Raw genomic sequence first — 17,648 nt, forward strand, 5'->3', positions numbered from 1 at the left:
AGTGTAATATAGAACGGCTACCAGCTGCTCCTTACTGAATGTAACTAAGCAAAACATTTTCCTTTCCCCCATTTAGTAAGTTTGCTCTGCTCTTGTTTTCTCTTTGGTATGCCCCGACTGCTTGAATACCTTTTTCTGGGAGGAATTTGCTTCAGGCTTGTGGCTACAAGCACACAGTTGATTGCATCACATCCGCACGAGTGATCTGGCTGGGTGTGTGTGGCTATGAGGCTGTGTGCTCTTAAGGTTTCTCTCTCTCTCTCCTTCGCTTTTTTTTCTCACTCCTTCTCCTCCCTCCCCGTCCCCCCTCCCCCCCCGTCCCCCCACCCGCCCTCTCTCTCATTCTCTCTCTCCTCCTCCTCTCTGTGAGTCTCTAGGTGAGTCAAAAGCAGCCCTGAATCAGGAAGTAGGATGCCATGACAGACATTAGTAGTCAGAAGGAAAGGGCCACCACCACCACACAATGTCACTATGTCTGCTGCTGTTCCTGTCCATGGTAACGCAAGGACGAGAGGGAGGAGAGGCTACAGGGAAATGACCCCACCGTCGTTCCTGTTGCTGCTGGCTCTGACAGCCTGCCTGGCTGGGACTGGTAGGTGTGGAGTGTGGATTGGAAAGATCATTTCCCCTTACTGCTCATTGGAAACATCGAGCTTTCACGGCTCTCTCTATACTCTCCTTCTTTCACTCACTTTCTCTGTCTCTCTTCTCTTGGTGTCTCTCTTCTTCGCTTATTTCAGTTTGCCTGAGAGTGTAATAGTATGCTGGAATGTGGCTTATACTGGCGGGTGGCGGCTGCTGAAATATGTGTGGACACGTTTATCTGAAGAGATTGTGAAAGTTCTAGGCCTTTTGACTACATGGTATTCTATCCAGTAGGTCTTACACACTGTACCTGAGTAATCGTTGCTGTATGGTTACATGTGTGTCTTTGAGTTGCTTCGCAAAACTTTCTGATGTTGAATATTTGAATAGCTCTCCTAGAGCTTGTTCACTTCTATCCAAACGGATGTTATTATCTTTGTACATCTCTGTTACATTTCAATTTTATGGTGTAGTGAGGTTGTGAAAGAGGCTGAGTTCACTTCCCTTCTTGCAACAGGTAGTTAGTTACAAATTATAAGAATCAGCTATAAACACAGTGAAACGTTGATGTTCCTGTTTTATTTCAAAAGACCCATCTTCACCAAAAGAACAAGAACATTGTGTTTTGTTAGTAGGAAAACCATTGATAGAAACATTTCGCAATGACATTACCTAGGCCTAATGGCACATTTTGTTCACTCTGTAGTGTATATTATCTCATATGTGTGATACTTCTTTATAGTTTAAAGAGTCATAGAGTCTACTGCCAGTATATGTGCCTTGCCTTTTTCACTGTAACCGCTGGCTGGTAACCAAGGGATATGTTTATTTGAAAGGGTTTTTAATGCCATATCCATGTCTCCTCAACACATTAATTGTGAATTACACTGTACATGCCCAAACATTTACAGTAAGATGTGTCTGTGATGCTTCTTGGAATGTCCGGGGTTAACCTACACTCTTAGAAAAAAAGGTGCTATCTATAACCTAAAAGGGTTACTCGGCTGTCCCCATAGAAGAACCCTTTGAAGAACCCTTTTTGGTTCCAGGTAGAACCCTTTTGGTTCCAGCTAGAACCCTTTTGGGTTCCATATAGAACACTTACCACAGAGGGTTCTACATGGACCGCAAAGGGGTACTACCTGAAACCAAAAGGGTTCTACCTGGAACCAAAAAGGGTTCTTCAAAGGGTTCTTCTATGGGGACAGCCGAGTAACCCTTTTTTTTTCGAAGAGTCTGAGAACTGTCTGACTCAGTGTAGTTTGCACATAGTGGAGTCTTTTGTGTATTTTTTATGAATTCTGAATATTCTAAATTGCATAAAATTAGGGTGATGAGTTTGTCCTGGTCAAGTGACCCTGGAAAACTCTTGGCTCTCGTTATACAGTAGGCTTGAGGTCAGGTCGTGTTATAAGGAAAAACTCCTGGCCCTGTGTAGCTTAACCTTTGACTCTTTAATTGCAGTGTTCTGCCAGGATGATGAAGACACAAATACTGTTGAAGATCCAGAAACAGAAAATGATGCTGGTGAGCTTTAGCTGTTAGCTGCTTTCCCCATATTCATACTCCTCCAACACAACCTGGTGGTAATAGTTCATAACTGTCACTTTCCAAAGGGTTTGGCATAAGATGTGCTTGTGTTGATACTTTTCTCAATGTCTCCAGTGATCCCAACTGTAAGTGATGCTACCCCCACACCAGAACCATACGTATCAACTGAGAGTCCTTCAGGTGAGGTTACACCTGTCTCCATTACACAATTCAATGACCTTATCTCCATTAGAGCCTTGCATGACAAAAAAAAAGGGCCTCTGGTTTTTCATTTCATTTTATGTCATTTCAGAGGGATATGAGACCAAAGCTGAAACTGGTTCTGGAGACAGTCCAGGTGTAAATGTACAAGGTATATTACATCAGTACATTAGCACTTTGTGACAACTGCTGATGTAAAAGGGGCTTTATAAACTGGGTGGTTCGAGCCCTGAATGCTGATTGGCTGACTGCCGTGTTATATCAGACCGTATACCACGGGTATGACAAAATATGTATTTTTACTGCTCTAATTACGTTGGTAACCAGTTTATAATACCAATAGGGCACCTCAGGGGTTTGTGGTATATGGCCAATATACCATGGATAAGGACTGTATTGAGGCACTCCGCGTTACGTCATGCATAAGACCAGCCCTTAGCCGTGGTATATTGGCTATATACCACACCCCCTCAGGCCTTATTGCTTAATTATAAAATATATTTGATTGATTTGATTGATTGAACACAAACAACAAAATGTATGTAGTGTTTAAGAAAATAGTGTATTAGAAATTATTATTGAGATGGTGAAATAATTTCAGAAACATTGCAGACATGTTGGTGTTACATCAGTTTCCAAACATGATGGTCCCTCTTCCAGACGAGGATAATCTCAAATCCTCTGAAGCGCCGCTCGAGGAAAGTCTGAGTCACACCTTCATCCTGGTTCCTGTTGTTCTGGTGGTCATAATAATCGCCATGGTAGTAGGCATAATCATAATCAACCGAAGATGGAATCAAAAAGAAAAGAGCAATTCCGGTAAGTCATGAGAACTGTGCTGTAGCTGGAAATGTGTCCACATGACAAGAAGCAACAGGCCACATTCTCATACACCATGACAGATCTGCTTATGACTAGATGTACTGTACAATTCAGTCATCCTTTTCATTGCATGGGTACATTACAATACTATGACAAGTGAAAAACTGCTTTGAGTAGGGGTATGTTTAGCTTTGTGCATACTTATTTAGGATAGTGTGTAGGCCCACAGTTTTATACTCAAGCAAAATGCAATATACAATGTATGAGTGGATATTGTTAATGTACTTTGACATTACTTTATTAGATGTTGCATGATGTAGCTTATAATTGTGGTTTCCTATTCCAGATAATGTGGAAGAGGATAAATATTTGCATGGTAGTGACGACACAGAAAAGGTTCCAATGTAAGTATTGAACACTGCTCTATGAGTTGCTATCTAGGCTACTGCTGTCTTGACTGTGCATTCTATACATTTCAACTTGCAGTCGCTTAAATTAATATACGGTGGTACATCTGTTTTCCTTCGTATGATTTTGACCTCACCTTTTCTCAGCTCTACTTGTTATTTCCTGTTTAGAAAGAAAGACGTTGAGGAGTTTGAAACAGCTGTGTGTGTGTTCCGTGTGTGTGTCTCTGTGTGTGTGTGTGTGTGTGTGTGTGTGTGTGTGTGTGTGTGTATGTGTGCGTGTGTGTACTCTTTTTCTCAACAAGTTGTTTAACACAAACATACATGCATCAGTCTCTCACATCTGGCATACAGTATATGGTCAAGAATTGTCATGTGTGAATTGAAGTGTTTACACATTAGCCTAAGAATTTATGAAAGAGCATTTTAGCAGAAATATGGCAAACCTCAAGTTCCTCCTGCTATGATATGACACCTTGTCCCTGGTAACCAGCCTCCATGTGAGAATGTATGGTATGACTAAGTTATCTTTAGTGTAAGAGAAAGACTAACATAAAGGAAATAGCCATAAAAAATAAATCTCCCGTCAACACTTTACACTGCACATGAATGCTCTCTCTCTAAGCCAATCATGTGTCCATGATGACTTTAAGGCATTGACAGAAAACTATAATCAATGAGGAGAGCGCCCTCCTGTGAGAATCAGCAATACTACCACTCAAATGGCTTTGAGTAGAAAAGCATGTCAAACTCTATTGGAGGGAAGGACAGTGCTAATTCAAATACGAACCGTTTTGGCTGAAAACCAGTGAAAACTAGCATATTCCTAAGAAGTTTCATGTGAGACCAGTACATTGTGTGAGAAACACCTCAACTGTTTTGGATTGTCTTTACACCTCAACAGTGGATGTTTGTATTTTTTCCTTCTACACTCCCTTCATTTTAGTCCCTTTATTTTGTCATTTTCTAATGTCAAAACATTCAAATGATGGACTGACTATGTTGGCTGTTTTCCAGGCCCATGTTTGAGGATGATGTCCCCTCTGTGTTGGAGATGGAGATGGAAGACCTGGAACAGTGGATGACTAAAGATGGTGAGTCATCTAAAACCCTAAAAGAAAAACGTATAGCAGCCCACTAATAATGATCTTTGAAAATAATGTATAACTGGAACAATCTGAGTTGAGTCTGTAACTCTTGTACATTAGTTGGCAATAGTCGTCCTAGTTCTCCAAGCATTAGACTACTCTTGGTTTACAATAAGAAGATCTGTCCGTTGTAAATTCTGTTGATTACTCACTCCTGTTTGTATTATTAATTTAAATGAAATGTGGACATTTGTAATCATATACCTTTCCCTGATAAATGTTGGTTGAATATAACTTTTCTCCAATAGAGGGCGCCATTGTATAATGTGTTGCTGAGCCATTGCAAGCGTGATGATAGCGTTCATACATTTTTTTATTTTTTTATTTTATTTAACCTTAATTTAACTAGGCAAGTCAGTTAAGAACAAATTCTTATTGACAATGACGGCCTACCAAACGTCAAAAGTCCTCCTGTGGGGACGGGGGCTAAATTATAAATAGAAATATAAGACAAAACACATACGTGGACTAGACTGGAGTCAATTCATTTTATATGTGCACTTTAAATATCTAAGTACATACTAATAGGAGAGCTATTCGTAGACAATACATGTCTATATTGTTTGTGACTTATACAGGGATATTATATTCGTCCCATGAGTTGTCTATTTGTTTTTTTAGGTGGAGTTCGAATGGACTCTGGACAAAGGATCTAACATGAGATCATGGTAAACGACATCTGCACACAAGTTAACGCTATAGTAGTCAACTCTACTGTAATTTGATGGTTTGTGTGGCAACGCTGCAAGATAAGACAATGGGCTCTATTCAATCTGTATCACTGAAGCGTTACCGATTGCGCAATATAAATGGTAATTAAAGGTAATTCCCGATTTAGCCGAGATGTGTAGCGTTTACTGTGAATGTAGTCTCCGCTAAAGCGGGAACATTGCCTTTAAATTTCAATACGCCGTAATGCTGAACTTCTGTGATATGGATTGAATAGAGCCCAAGGTGGTGACTGATGAATGCGTCAGTCACACCCATCAATACAACTCAGGAACAGGGAGGGAGGGAGGACAGCCTGGTGATGACATAATGTGTTGTCCTGGTGACATAATAACATGACCTGCTGCTGTTGATGTGGGTTGACCTGTACTGCTGTTACTGTAACATGAAACTCAACAGTCTGTCATTTGATTAAGATAAAGGATCTAGGATCAGTTTTGCCTTTTAGATCATAATTAATAAGATGGACATGGATGGGGAAACCTGATCCTAGATCAGCACACTTACTCTGAGACTGTATAAATACAGGCCTTGGTCAGTGGAGTCTGCTGAGGGGAGGACGGCTCATAATAATGGCTGAAACGGAGCAAATGGAATGGCATCAAACACCTGAAAACCATGTGTTTGATGTATTTGATACCGTCCCACCTGTTCCGCTCCAGCCAGAGCCTGTCCTCCCCAATTAAGGTGCCACCAAACTCCTGTGCTTGGATTATGGCGTAATTCTCTTAAATAAGCATAATCAACCCTCTCTCATCATCATAAACCATCAACCTCAGCACCATATCGTCACAGTTAATGTTCTACATTAGAGATCTACCATTATAATTCTCCTATGTAAACTTCATTTTAACACGTTGGTCACTTCAGATTATAGCTTCACACTCATTCCCCACCATGATGAGCGGACGCAGGGTTACATCTCGCTCATTGTTTGTAATCAACAGTCTTGTTGTACTGGCTTTACAATGGAGGCGACACAGAATTACAGATTGCCCATTGACCTTGACGTAATCACCTCATACATACATACTCATCATGTGCAGGTATTTAGCAACAGTCATTTATTTTTTTCCTTTTCTTTTTGGTGTATTTTACCAGTTTTTCTACCCAATTCCGTGATGTAAGTCGCTCTGGATAAGAGCATCTGCTAAATGACTAAAATGTAAAATGTAAATGTAATATCCAATTGCGATCCAATTACGATCTTGTCTCATCGCTGCATCTCCCCAACGGGCTCGGGAGAGGCAAAGGTCGAGTCATGCGTCCTCCGTAAACACTACCCGCCAAACCGCGCTTCTTACCACCAGCCCGCTTAACCCAGAAGCCAGCTGCACCAATGTGTCGGAGGAAACACTCTCAACTGACGACCGAAGTCAGCCTGGCCCGCCACAACAGTCATTTCTGTTCCCCCTGCATAGTTTGTTTTGATACGTGGTGGCCACACACATACACACACACACACACAAATACAGACACAGAGCGAGACAGACTCTCACATACACATGCTTCTATTATCTCTCTGACACACATACTCACATGCACAGAAATATACACATGAAGGCACAAACACATGCCTCACTTACTGACATAAGGGCACACACACACACACACACACACACACACACACACACACACACACACACACACACACACACACACACACAGTGGCTGCTGAACTCTGTCCCCTAGTCCTCCTCTGTACCCATCGTAACCTTGTAACCCTCTGAAGCAGGAAGAGTCCTGACATCTGTTAGCGATTACCACAGGCATGCATGGAAGTGTGGCGCAACAGGGCTTAGGGATGGCCTCTTGTTCTCTCTCTCAGAAAGGCTGGGAGGGTCAAGGTCCATTAGACTAGCTGTGAGCTCACGTCATTCACACACAGCTTTATTTCCCAGGGTTCTGTTGGTTTGCAGCGTGCCATAAGGGTGGAGGGTCATAGACTACTCTCGGTTAACTGTAGGAGGACGGGATCATTGTAATAGCTGGAATGGAATTAATAAAACTGTCAATAAATCCTTATAGGAAACAACAGATATGTACAGTTGACTTGTATGTAGTTACTGTACAGTAGGTCAACAATAGGGCATGCCGTCTACAGCAGTGGAGGCTGGTGGGAGGAGCTATAGGAGGATAGGCTCATTGTAATGGCTGGAATGGAATTAATGGAACAGTGTCAAACACATCAAACACATGGAAACCACATATTTGACTCCACCAGCCTCCACTGCTGTAGACAGCATGCCCTATTGTTGACCTACTGTACAGTAACTACATACGAGTCAACTGTACATATCTGTTGTTTCCTATAAGGATTTATTGACAGTTTGTAGTAGACTAGAGGATCAACATGCAAGCTAATGTATCTGATAGCGACATCATTTTAATTCCTTCCCAAGGACCTTTGGCTTGTGTGTTACATACTGTAGGTCAGAGGGTCTGGTGTGACAACCAAACGAAAGTAAAAACATCACGTCACTCCTTCCAATGAAGGACGTTATTCTATTGATTGTATGAACATGTACTGAATGTAGTTGCATGACGTCTCCCTGTCTGTCTGTCTCCTCTAGGCTACTCCCTAAAGAGTTATGGAGTCAGTCAATTCTCTCTCCCAACGGTCCTCTTGCTGTACTGCCTGTGACAAAGGACATTTCCCCATCGCAGGGAAGGACATTCTGTTACCCAGCAGCACTGTAGGCTTCTTCTATTAATGTCAATGTCAAAGCAACGTCATCAACCAACCACATTGACAACAAGAAAGCAACACCGCCACAAAAGTGACTGCAAAAAACAGGAATTGCTGAATTTATTTCCCATTTCAGCATTTAAAAAAGACAAGTAACAACCAATGCACAAGATAAAAGTTTATAGAACGTAGCATCTTAAAATCTGCGCACTCCACCCTCAACTGTACTTTGGTATCGACTCCATGGAGAAACAGTGTGTGGCAATAGTCCTTTCACTACACAGGTCCTGATTGTGGTCGGCCTAATAATGAATGCTTTTTGCAACGCCATCAACTCAGTACTGTGCCTTTTAGTCATTGTTTCAAGTTCATATACACTTTTTATGTGATTATCTTTTGTATTCAGCTGTCATGCAGTGAGAGAGGGAAGCAGTGAGAGAGGGAAGCAGTGAGAGAGGGAAGCAGTGAGAGAGGGAAGCAGTGAGGGAGGGAAGCAGTGAGAGAGGGAAGCAGTGAGAGAGGGAAGCAGTGAGAGAGGAAGGAGTAAAACACAGGAGGTTGGTGTCACCTTAATTGGGGAGGACGGGCTTGTGGTAATGTCTGGAGCAGAATAGGTGGAATGGTATCAAATACATCAAACACTTGGTTTCCATGCGTTTGATGCCATTCCATTTGCTCCGTTCCAGCCATTATTATGAGCTGTCCCTCCCTCAGCAGCCTCCTCTGGAGTAAAAAGTATAAAACAATTGCTGAAAGCAGGTGCCGGAGGCCATGTTCTGACACCCAGACAACAATATCATAATTTAACCTCCAATGATCGTACAGGCCCTCCCCTTTACAACACATAAACACATTCAATGCCCACAGTAAAGGCCATACCAGATGGTATATACCCTTATTCCAACTGCCAACTAACCCTATCCCATGATAGATATGATGGCTCAACAAATGTTTATGCTAACGACTAGCTAGTGTTTCCTCCTCTCCTCTGCGCAGTACCTTCTGGTTGTAGTACACTGACTGGATATGGATCTCTCTCTCCCTCCCTCTCCCTCTCTCTCCCTCTCTCTTTCCCTCTCTCTCTCTCTCGCTCTCTCGCTCTCTCGCTCTCCCTCCCTCTCCCTCTCTCTCCCTCTCTCTTTCCCTCTCTCTCTCTCTCGCTCTCTCGCTCTCTCGCTCTCTCGCTCTCTCTCTCGCTCTCTCTCTCTCACTCTCTCTCTCTCTCTTTCCCGCTCTCTCTCCCTCTCGCTCTCTCTCTCGATCTCTCCCTTTCTCTCTCTCACTCTCTCTCTCTCTCCCCCTCTCGCTCTCTCTCTCTCTCTCTCTCTCTCTCTCTCTCTCTCTCTCTCTCTCTCTCTCTCTCTCTCTCTCTCCCTCTCGCTCTCTCGCTCTCTCTCTCGCTCTCTCTTTCCCTCTCTCTCTCCCTCTCGCTCTCTCGCTCTCGCTCTCTGTCTCTCTCTCTCTCTCTCTCTCTCTCTCTCTCTCTCTCTCTCTCTCTCTCTCTCTCTCTCTCTCTCTCTCTCTCTCTCTCTCTCTCACTCTCTCTCTCACATACTCCGACTCTAATTACGAAACCCTGCCTGTTGTTTTATGCATGAGATAACTGAGAACTGCTGGTACACTGCTTTGCTTTGGGTCATGTGCATCATGCAATGCTAAAGCTGTTTAGATTTCAAGAGGGATGAGGGAAAGTAATTTCTGAGATAGTCTAAGAGAGATTTTCACCGAGTGCATATTTCAGTTGGGTCGTTATATACAGTGACTGTCTTGTAATGTTTTGCTTTCCATTACTTTCTTTGAGAAACAGTATTTCACAATTAGTGTCAGAACTTTCTAAGCCTGTCATTCCTGTTGATGGTACACTGTCTTTCATTGGTTGAATATGTTTTTCCTCCAATAATAGTGGTGTTGTTGATATGCAATCTGAATCTACAAATTCTCATCACATCGATGTATACATTTTATGCTCAGCTCTATGTGAGAGGTAGTCAGTATTTTGCAGTAGTTTTCATTGTAAATATGTGGAAGATCATGTATATTTCTTAATGTGTATTTTGTGCTTGATTTAATACAAAGATTGATATTTGCTTATGGTCATAGGAGTGAATTTGGTCCCTCAATCTGTGTTAGGACCTCATACTTAATCCAAGTGTTACAGCAGTAGTTATTGTAATGAAGAGTAATAGTTACAATAAGGAACCAACTTTCCGGCCAACATATTTGCATATTTGTAAATCATCAATAAATCTGTGACACGCTCTTTTGTTTGTGTGCGCGTGCCCATTAATGTGTGCCACTTCGTCTGTCTCTGTGTGCATCACAGGAGGTTGGTGGCACCTTAATTGGGGAGGACGGGCTCGTGGTAATGGCTGGAGCGGAATTAGTGGAATGGTATCAAATACATCAAACACATGGTTTCCATGTGCTTGATGCCATTCCATTTGCTCCGTTCCAGCCATTATTATGAGCCATCCTCCCTTCAGCAGCCTCCACTGGTGTGCGTGTGTGGTAGATCCGGCAGCCCAGACCTCCCATCACCCTCTCTCTATCCTCTCTTCCCTCCATATACCTGATGGACCCTCATTGGATGGTAATGGAATTCATATTAGAGGAGGCTGGCAAAGTGCAGGAAGGACAGATATCCTGCAAAGCAATGCATATCAATAAGGAATAAACGCCAGGAGAAATGGACTCGCTTTTCTCCCCCTCTCTCTCTCTCTCTCGTTACATCATTACCAATGTGCTGTCTGAAACTACAGCTCAAGGTCTCCCACCAGTGGTTCTGCTTTTCACCTGGACAGTTATAGTGCCAGTACATGGCATATAAACATGTTTTATCTCTTTAGATTATTGAAACATCTGGTGGTTTTGATGAGTGTCTAGAGGAGACCTTTAAAAATCATTTAAGAAGTCTATACATCTACTTAATAAATCTGTCATGAGTGAAGGGGGGGGGGGCAGGGTGGAGGGTTAATGTGACTCCTCCATGTTTTCTTTGTACCCCTATGTGACTCCTCCATGTTTTCTTTGTACCCCTATGTCAATACAAATGAAATGAAATGAACATTTGATCAAAAAATAAATACATCTGTCTTGTCAGATATATCTAGTTGATATAGTACTGCACTTGTCAGTACTCTACTGCACACCCCAGGGAAAGGTTGCCCCTAAACACAGACCTAATATTACTTTACCCTATTCTGATTCTGAACTTACTGTAATTGTTAACAGTTGAAATGCAAAACTGATCATAGATCAGCCAATAACTATTATACTACCACATATTACACTGGAGTAGTAGTTGACCTCAGACTGCTTCATATGTAACCTTCATGACAGCAGTGTATGGTAGTTGACCTCAGACTTCTTCATATGTAACCTTCATGACAGCAGTGTATGGTAGTTGACCTCAGACTTCTTCATATGTAACCTTCATGACAGCAGTGTATGGTAGTTGACCTCAGACTTCTTCATATGTAACCTTCCAGACAGAACTGTATGGTAGTTGACCTCAGACTGCTTCATATGTAACCTTCATGACAGCTGTGTATGCAAACAAATGAAGGCTATTTCCAGGGCTGTGAGCATAGTTCTCACAGTCAGAGCTAGATTCTGGTTGGACTGGTTTGTGTCATGTATTTGTACGTAGCAGACAGGGCCGCTCATACAAGGTGTTCTGACACAACCTAAACATGACCTGAACCTCATGTTGACGCTCACTGATATCAGACAAAGAGATAGGAGATGAGCCAAGACGACAAGACAACTTCTTGTGCGTGTGAGAAGAAAATAAGACAAGATGATTAGCTAGCAGTTCTTCTGAGAATTGGGTCAACTGGCAAATAACTTTTCTGTATACAAATGATACAGTATCATTCACTAATAAGTGAATCTACAGACAGATGAATGACGATTCACAGAGACAGATACATCCCTCTGAGATATCAATACATTCACCGTGTCAGCCTTCTGTTTTCTCTGTGTTCATTCTGCCCTGCCAGAACAGAAAAATATACATCTCTGAAATCTCATGAAATCTGTGATATCAATACTGTACATTCAAGTCAAATACCATACCAGCCTTCTGTTTCTCTCTCTGTGTTCACTGTCCTCAGTCTGTTCTGCCCTGTACTGGATCCATAGCTTATTGTACTGTACAATTATCTGGCCTGAGGCATTGTTACTGTCACATCCAATCAATTCTCTCTCACAGCCACACAATCAGCCATGTTTTCCTTTTCCAGAGAGGCTGCGGTGTTCTGAGGCGACCTCTTTCTCATCTCATCATCTTCCTGTTTGTGTGTGGCTTATCTATGCTACCTACTGCACTGAACCAGTGGGCAGAGGGTAAGCACACACAGACACAGTACACACCAGGGAAACAGACGTGTGTGTGTGTGTGAAACAGAGAAAGTGTGTGTGTGCGTGTGTGTGTGGTATCATCCTCTATAATAGTGACACACTTTTCCTCCAGACCGAGGTCCTCTTAACGAGTCGTGACCGGCGAGAAGTGAAAAGCCCCCTTCCTTCCCGCACTCATCATCAAAGATATGAGATCTCACACTGCACTATGCTGCTGCTGTGTGTGGCACACCGCACCACGCCCGATGAGCAACACATGATCCTTTTCCGGCAATGCTGGGTTAACCCTTTCATTCACAGCAAGAAACCCTGATGCTGCCAACTGAACTGTATTCTTCCTCTGTGAGCTCATTTTACTACTGCACAGGGAAAGGTCTATACAAACAATACTGATGGCCCTATTGTACAGAGTAAGAGCTGTGTTTCCCTATGGTCATGTTGGCTTGAGTGATGGTTTAATCTATTCAAAACAGAGCAAAGAAGTTTCCTGAATGTGGGAAAGCTCTGTATTATTATGATGAAACCCACTTTCCATCCACCATTACACAGACTAGCCACATGACCCCCATCCAACCTAATGGTCAGCAGACAACAGCAGTTCTCCATCACTGACTGTGACCCTCTATTTCTCAACACAACACAGCAGCCCATCAATGGACATTGGGTGTGTGTCAAACTATAAACTCTGCGGGCCTGGAAATACCTCGGCGCAAGTCAAGACTCAGTTCAGAGTTTGTGAGCGAGACGAAAGACGTCTGGGATTTGTCATTGGTCTTTAGAAAACATGGGATGTGAATAGAATGGGAAGCAATGTCTATTTCTGAGAGCGGAGTTATGATTTGTAAGAAAAAGGCAAAATGAGAATGCACAGGCCAGGCCCAATTCCAGTGAGTGTCTTAACAGCCAAACGTAGCTGAACACTCTCCAGCAGCACTGGTCTGGATGCTAGTGGTGGAGCAGTCAGAGAAACAGATGGAAGCCATTTGTTGTGTTTTTTTCTCTCTAGCTGTGGTCTGGACAGCCTAGCCTAGGCTCCATGCTAATCGGAGTAATGTGTGCAGTTATGTGAGGAATATCCCTGTGTAAATTGAGAATCGTCACAGCAATAAGCTGTGTCCTGTTGTGTCCCTGTCCAGAGGTTTAACATACAGAGCTGACATTTTTAAACGTGTCTATCATTGATGGATTCCTGCCGTGTTCTAAATGTTCTATTGAGTCTGGATCTGTCCTGAGACATATAGGATGTCCTACAACAATGTTATTCATTTCTCCTCATATTCCGCAACTCTATGTTGCCCTATGCGATGTGGTCTAACCACATAACTCCAACAAATCCTTTGCTATTTCAATGTGAAAACTAATATGACCATAATGATTCCTCCGACTTTGTCTAGATACTCAAATAAACCTAATGTACTATTAAAATATGAAGACAGTCAAGGCAGAGGGACTTTCAACTTCCACATAAGGAATCCCTGCGTGTGGAGGTTTTAACCGCCAGGCTGCTCTGCTATCCACAGAGGCTCTTCGTTTATTTGTGTCTGCCTGGCCTGGAAAAGCTCTCCCTCACTCACTCTCACTCTGAGGCATATTTTTCAGCTTTCGTTGGCTCAGTGCCCGTGTCAATTCCATGCTCCTCAGAATCACATTCTTTGGCGCTTAGTGATATCTCAGGCCTTCAGACTCGTTCCCCCTGGCAGATTAAGATATGGACATGGAAATGACCGTAAAACAAAGCAAAACAATGCCGGGCACACAGCCGCTTCGCTTCAGCGCTGTGCTGGACACTGGTCCAAGAAATAATGTTATGCTCAGATTGGTTGGTATGAATCTCCTGTTGTTATAGACAAGGGTTTTTCACACACATGCATTTCAATTTTCAAGTTTTATTAGTCATATGTACAGGATACACATGGTATACACCATCCAACGAAACCAACATTTCAAGCAGACCACCATAGTCCCTGTGCCCAAGAACACTAAGGTAACCTGCCTGAATGACTATCAACCCGTGGCACTCACGTCTGTAGCCATGAAGTGCTTTGAAAGGCTGGTCATGGCTCACATCAACACCATTATCCCAGAAACCCTAGACCCACTCCAATTTGCATACCGCCCCAATAGATCCACAGACGATGCAATCTCTATTGCACTCCACACTGTCCTTTCCCACCTGGACAAAAGGAACACCTACGTGAGAATGCTATTCATTGACTACAGCTCAGCGTTCAACACCGTAGTGCCCTCAAAGCTCATCACTAAGCTAAGGACCCTGGAACTAAACACCTCCCTCTGCAACTGGATCCTGGACTTCCTGATGGGCTGCCCCCAGGTGGTAAGGGTAGGTAACAACACATCTGCCACGCTGATCCTCAACACAGGGGCCCCTCAGGGGTGCGTGCTCAGTCCTCTCCTGTACTCCCTGTTCACCCATGACTGCATGGCCAAGCACGACTCCGACACCATCATTAAGTTTGCTGACGACACAACAGTGATAGGCCTGATCACCGACAATGATGAGACAGCCTATAGGGAGGAGGCCAGAGACCTGGCCGTGTGGTGCCAGGATAACAACCTCTCCCTCAACGTGATCAAGACAAAGGAGATGATTGTGGACTACAGGAAAAGGAGGACCATCATCAACAAACTATCATGGTCCAAACACACCAAGACAGTCGTGAAGAGGGCACGACAAAGCCTATTCCCCCTCAGGAGTCTGAAAAGATTTGGCATGGGTCCTCAGATCCTCAAAAAGTTATACAGCTGCACCATCGAGAGCATCCTGACTGGTTGCATCACCGCCTGGTATGGCAACTGCTCGGCCTCCGACCGCAAGGCACTACAGAGGGTAGTGCGTACGGCCCAGTACACCACTGGGGCCAAGCTTCCTGCCATCCAGGACCTCTATACCAGGCGGTGTCAGAGGAAGGCCCTAAAAATTGCTAAAGACTCCAGCGACCCTAGTGATAGACTGTTCTCTCTGCTACCGCACGGCAAGCGGTACCGGAGCACCAAGTCTAGGTCCAAAAGGCTTCTTAACAGCTTCTACCCCCAAGCCATAAGACTCCTGAACAGCTAATCAAATGGCTACCTGGACTATTTGCATTGTCCCCCCCACCCCCTCTTTTTACACTGCTGCTACTCTCTGTTTATTATCTATGCATAGTCACTTTACCTCTACCTACATGTACATATTACCTCAATTACCTCGACTAACCTGTGCCCCAGCACATTGACTCTACCGGTACCCCCTGTATATAGCCTCGCTACTGTTATTTTATTGCTGCTCTTTAATTATTTGTTATTTTTGTATTTTTCTTATTTTTACTTATCTATTTTTTACTTAACATTTTACATTTTAGTCATTTAGCAGACGCTCTTATCCAGAGCGACTTACAGTGCCTTAGACCACTGCGCCACTCAGGAGCAGTGGTCTTATTTTTCTTAAAACTGCATTGTTGGTTAAGGGCTTGTAAGCATTTCACTGTAAGTATTGTATTTGGGCATGTGACAAATAACATTTGATTTGATTTGAAATGCTTACTTGCAGGTTCCTTCTCGAAAATGCAACAATAAAAAAAAATATAAATATATATAATAATACGAACATAAAGCACACCCACTTTGTATGAAATATAAGACACATTAGCTAATAGACTGGACAAATTATATAAAAACAACCATATTAATTATAATAGCTCCACAGTACACATTCAAGCAACTATTTCGGACGTAACATGTTTGCGTCGTTCTAAAAAATGTAATCTGTCATCGTCATCATCCTGCGACTACCCACTCTCTACTACTCCGTTAACGGAAAAGCGAGAGCACTCTCGCTTGAGGTAGCGGAGAGCATCAAGGCGATAAGCTCTGTCTAATTTGCAGCTAATTCCCCTTAGTGCTGGTCGGACACGGACCATACACCATCCCTGAGTGGATTTTTGTCTGTGGGTAACCAGAACTGTTGGACGAATATAAACATGTTATAATTTCGCGTCATATCTAAGCAGAAACGAAAGTATTGAGAGTGGTATCCGAGGTTAGCCAGTTGGCTAACTGGGAAGGTTGCCTAGCTAGCTACTGCTGAGAAAATACGAAGCGAAGCGAGACCCCAGCGGCAAAAAGGGCCATCGACGTGAGCTGTATCCTGAAGAGGAGCCGGAGTCCATTTTGCTGGGTTCTACTCTGATAATTTCGGAGGTAAGAAGTACAAGGAAACTGGTGGTCCCTTAGAAATCGTTACAGCAGAGCGGTGGGCCAGACAGCCAGCAGCAGAATGGTTAACTAACGTTAGCGAGATAGCTAGCAATTCCTTGCTAGCCAGCTGCAAGAGTGTTTCTCACTACATGAAACTATTTGTAAACATCAGCTTTACATATACATTGTGAATTCAATGTGGTAATGTGTGTTTTCAGACGCAATTAAATGGATACATTAGTTATAAATTACATGACCACCTTGACCTAGCTAATGGGGCTAGCTACCAACCATCTGCTGGACTTTAACTAGCACTAGCTAGCTATCTTGCTGCCAATCAAGAAAATAATTGCACGAAAAACAAGTCTCACGTTAATTTTGCTTGTTTTGTTTCTAGTATGCTAACGGTATGTTAGTGTTGTCTTATAATTTAAGTGATTCGCCTGGAGAGTGAGTTAGCTATCCAACTAGCTTGCGCTGCACTCTAAGTCAAGCTAGCTAGCCAGTCTCCTTTTGTTATGCTATTGCTAGTCATCCAATTTCTGATAGCATAACATCTTGACTTACTCGCTACAACACGGCATGCAAGCACAAGAGTTTGCAAGAGCTGACTTTTGAATTAGATACCATCGCAAGCCAACGTTTATCGAATTGTACTTTATCTAATTGTATTTCATTTTGCTTAGTGTTGGTAAAGCAAGGTAAACGTGTTGGAGTGTATCTTACGAGCAGCGAGAAACTGCGCCAGTGTGAGCCGAGCACATGCTCCTGGCAATGGCATCAGACAGATAACGTTCAGTTCGAGATTGTGAAGCGAGGATAACAACTATTTATTTGGAAATGTGCAATTTCATATAAGCCATGCATAAAAATAAACACGTGCTAACTATACATCTAGCTAATACAGCAATATCTGCACACCTAGGTAAAATGTCCAAGCACAGTGAGTTCTCATAT

General features: G+C 43.0%; 1 protein-coding gene across 2 annotated transcripts; it reads left to right on the forward strand.

Annotated features, from left to right (window-relative positions):
* The first annotated feature begins 342 nt into the window (after positions 1-342).
* Positions 343-8,755, forward strand: tmem154 (transmembrane protein 154). 2 transcript variants are annotated; one of them, XM_041873106.2, is made up of 9 exons: positions 343-592; positions 2,050-2,112; positions 2,251-2,316; positions 2,429-2,488; positions 2,950-3,156; positions 3,506-3,563; positions 4,584-4,660; positions 5,336-5,382; positions 8,017-8,755. In XM_041873106.2, exons 1-8 carry the CDS (start codon positions 472-474, stop codon positions 5,368-5,370), a joined length of 687 nt encoding a protein of 228 aa, XP_041729040.2. In that variant the 5' UTR covers positions 343-471; the 3' UTR covers positions 5,371-5,382; positions 8,017-8,755. The 2 variants fall into 2 exon arrangements, with proteins under 2 accessions (XP_041729040.2, XP_041729041.2); XM_041873107.2 differs by having other exon boundaries at positions 346-592; positions 2,998-3,156.
* The last annotated feature ends 8,893 nt before the right edge of the window (positions 8,756-17,648 follow it).

Source organism: Coregonus clupeaformis, chromosome 3, assembly GCF_020615455.1.
Source record: "Coregonus clupeaformis isolate EN_2021a chromosome 3, ASM2061545v1, whole genome shotgun sequence".
NCBI lineage: Eukaryota > Metazoa > Chordata > Actinopteri > Salmoniformes > Salmonidae > Coregonus > Coregonus clupeaformis.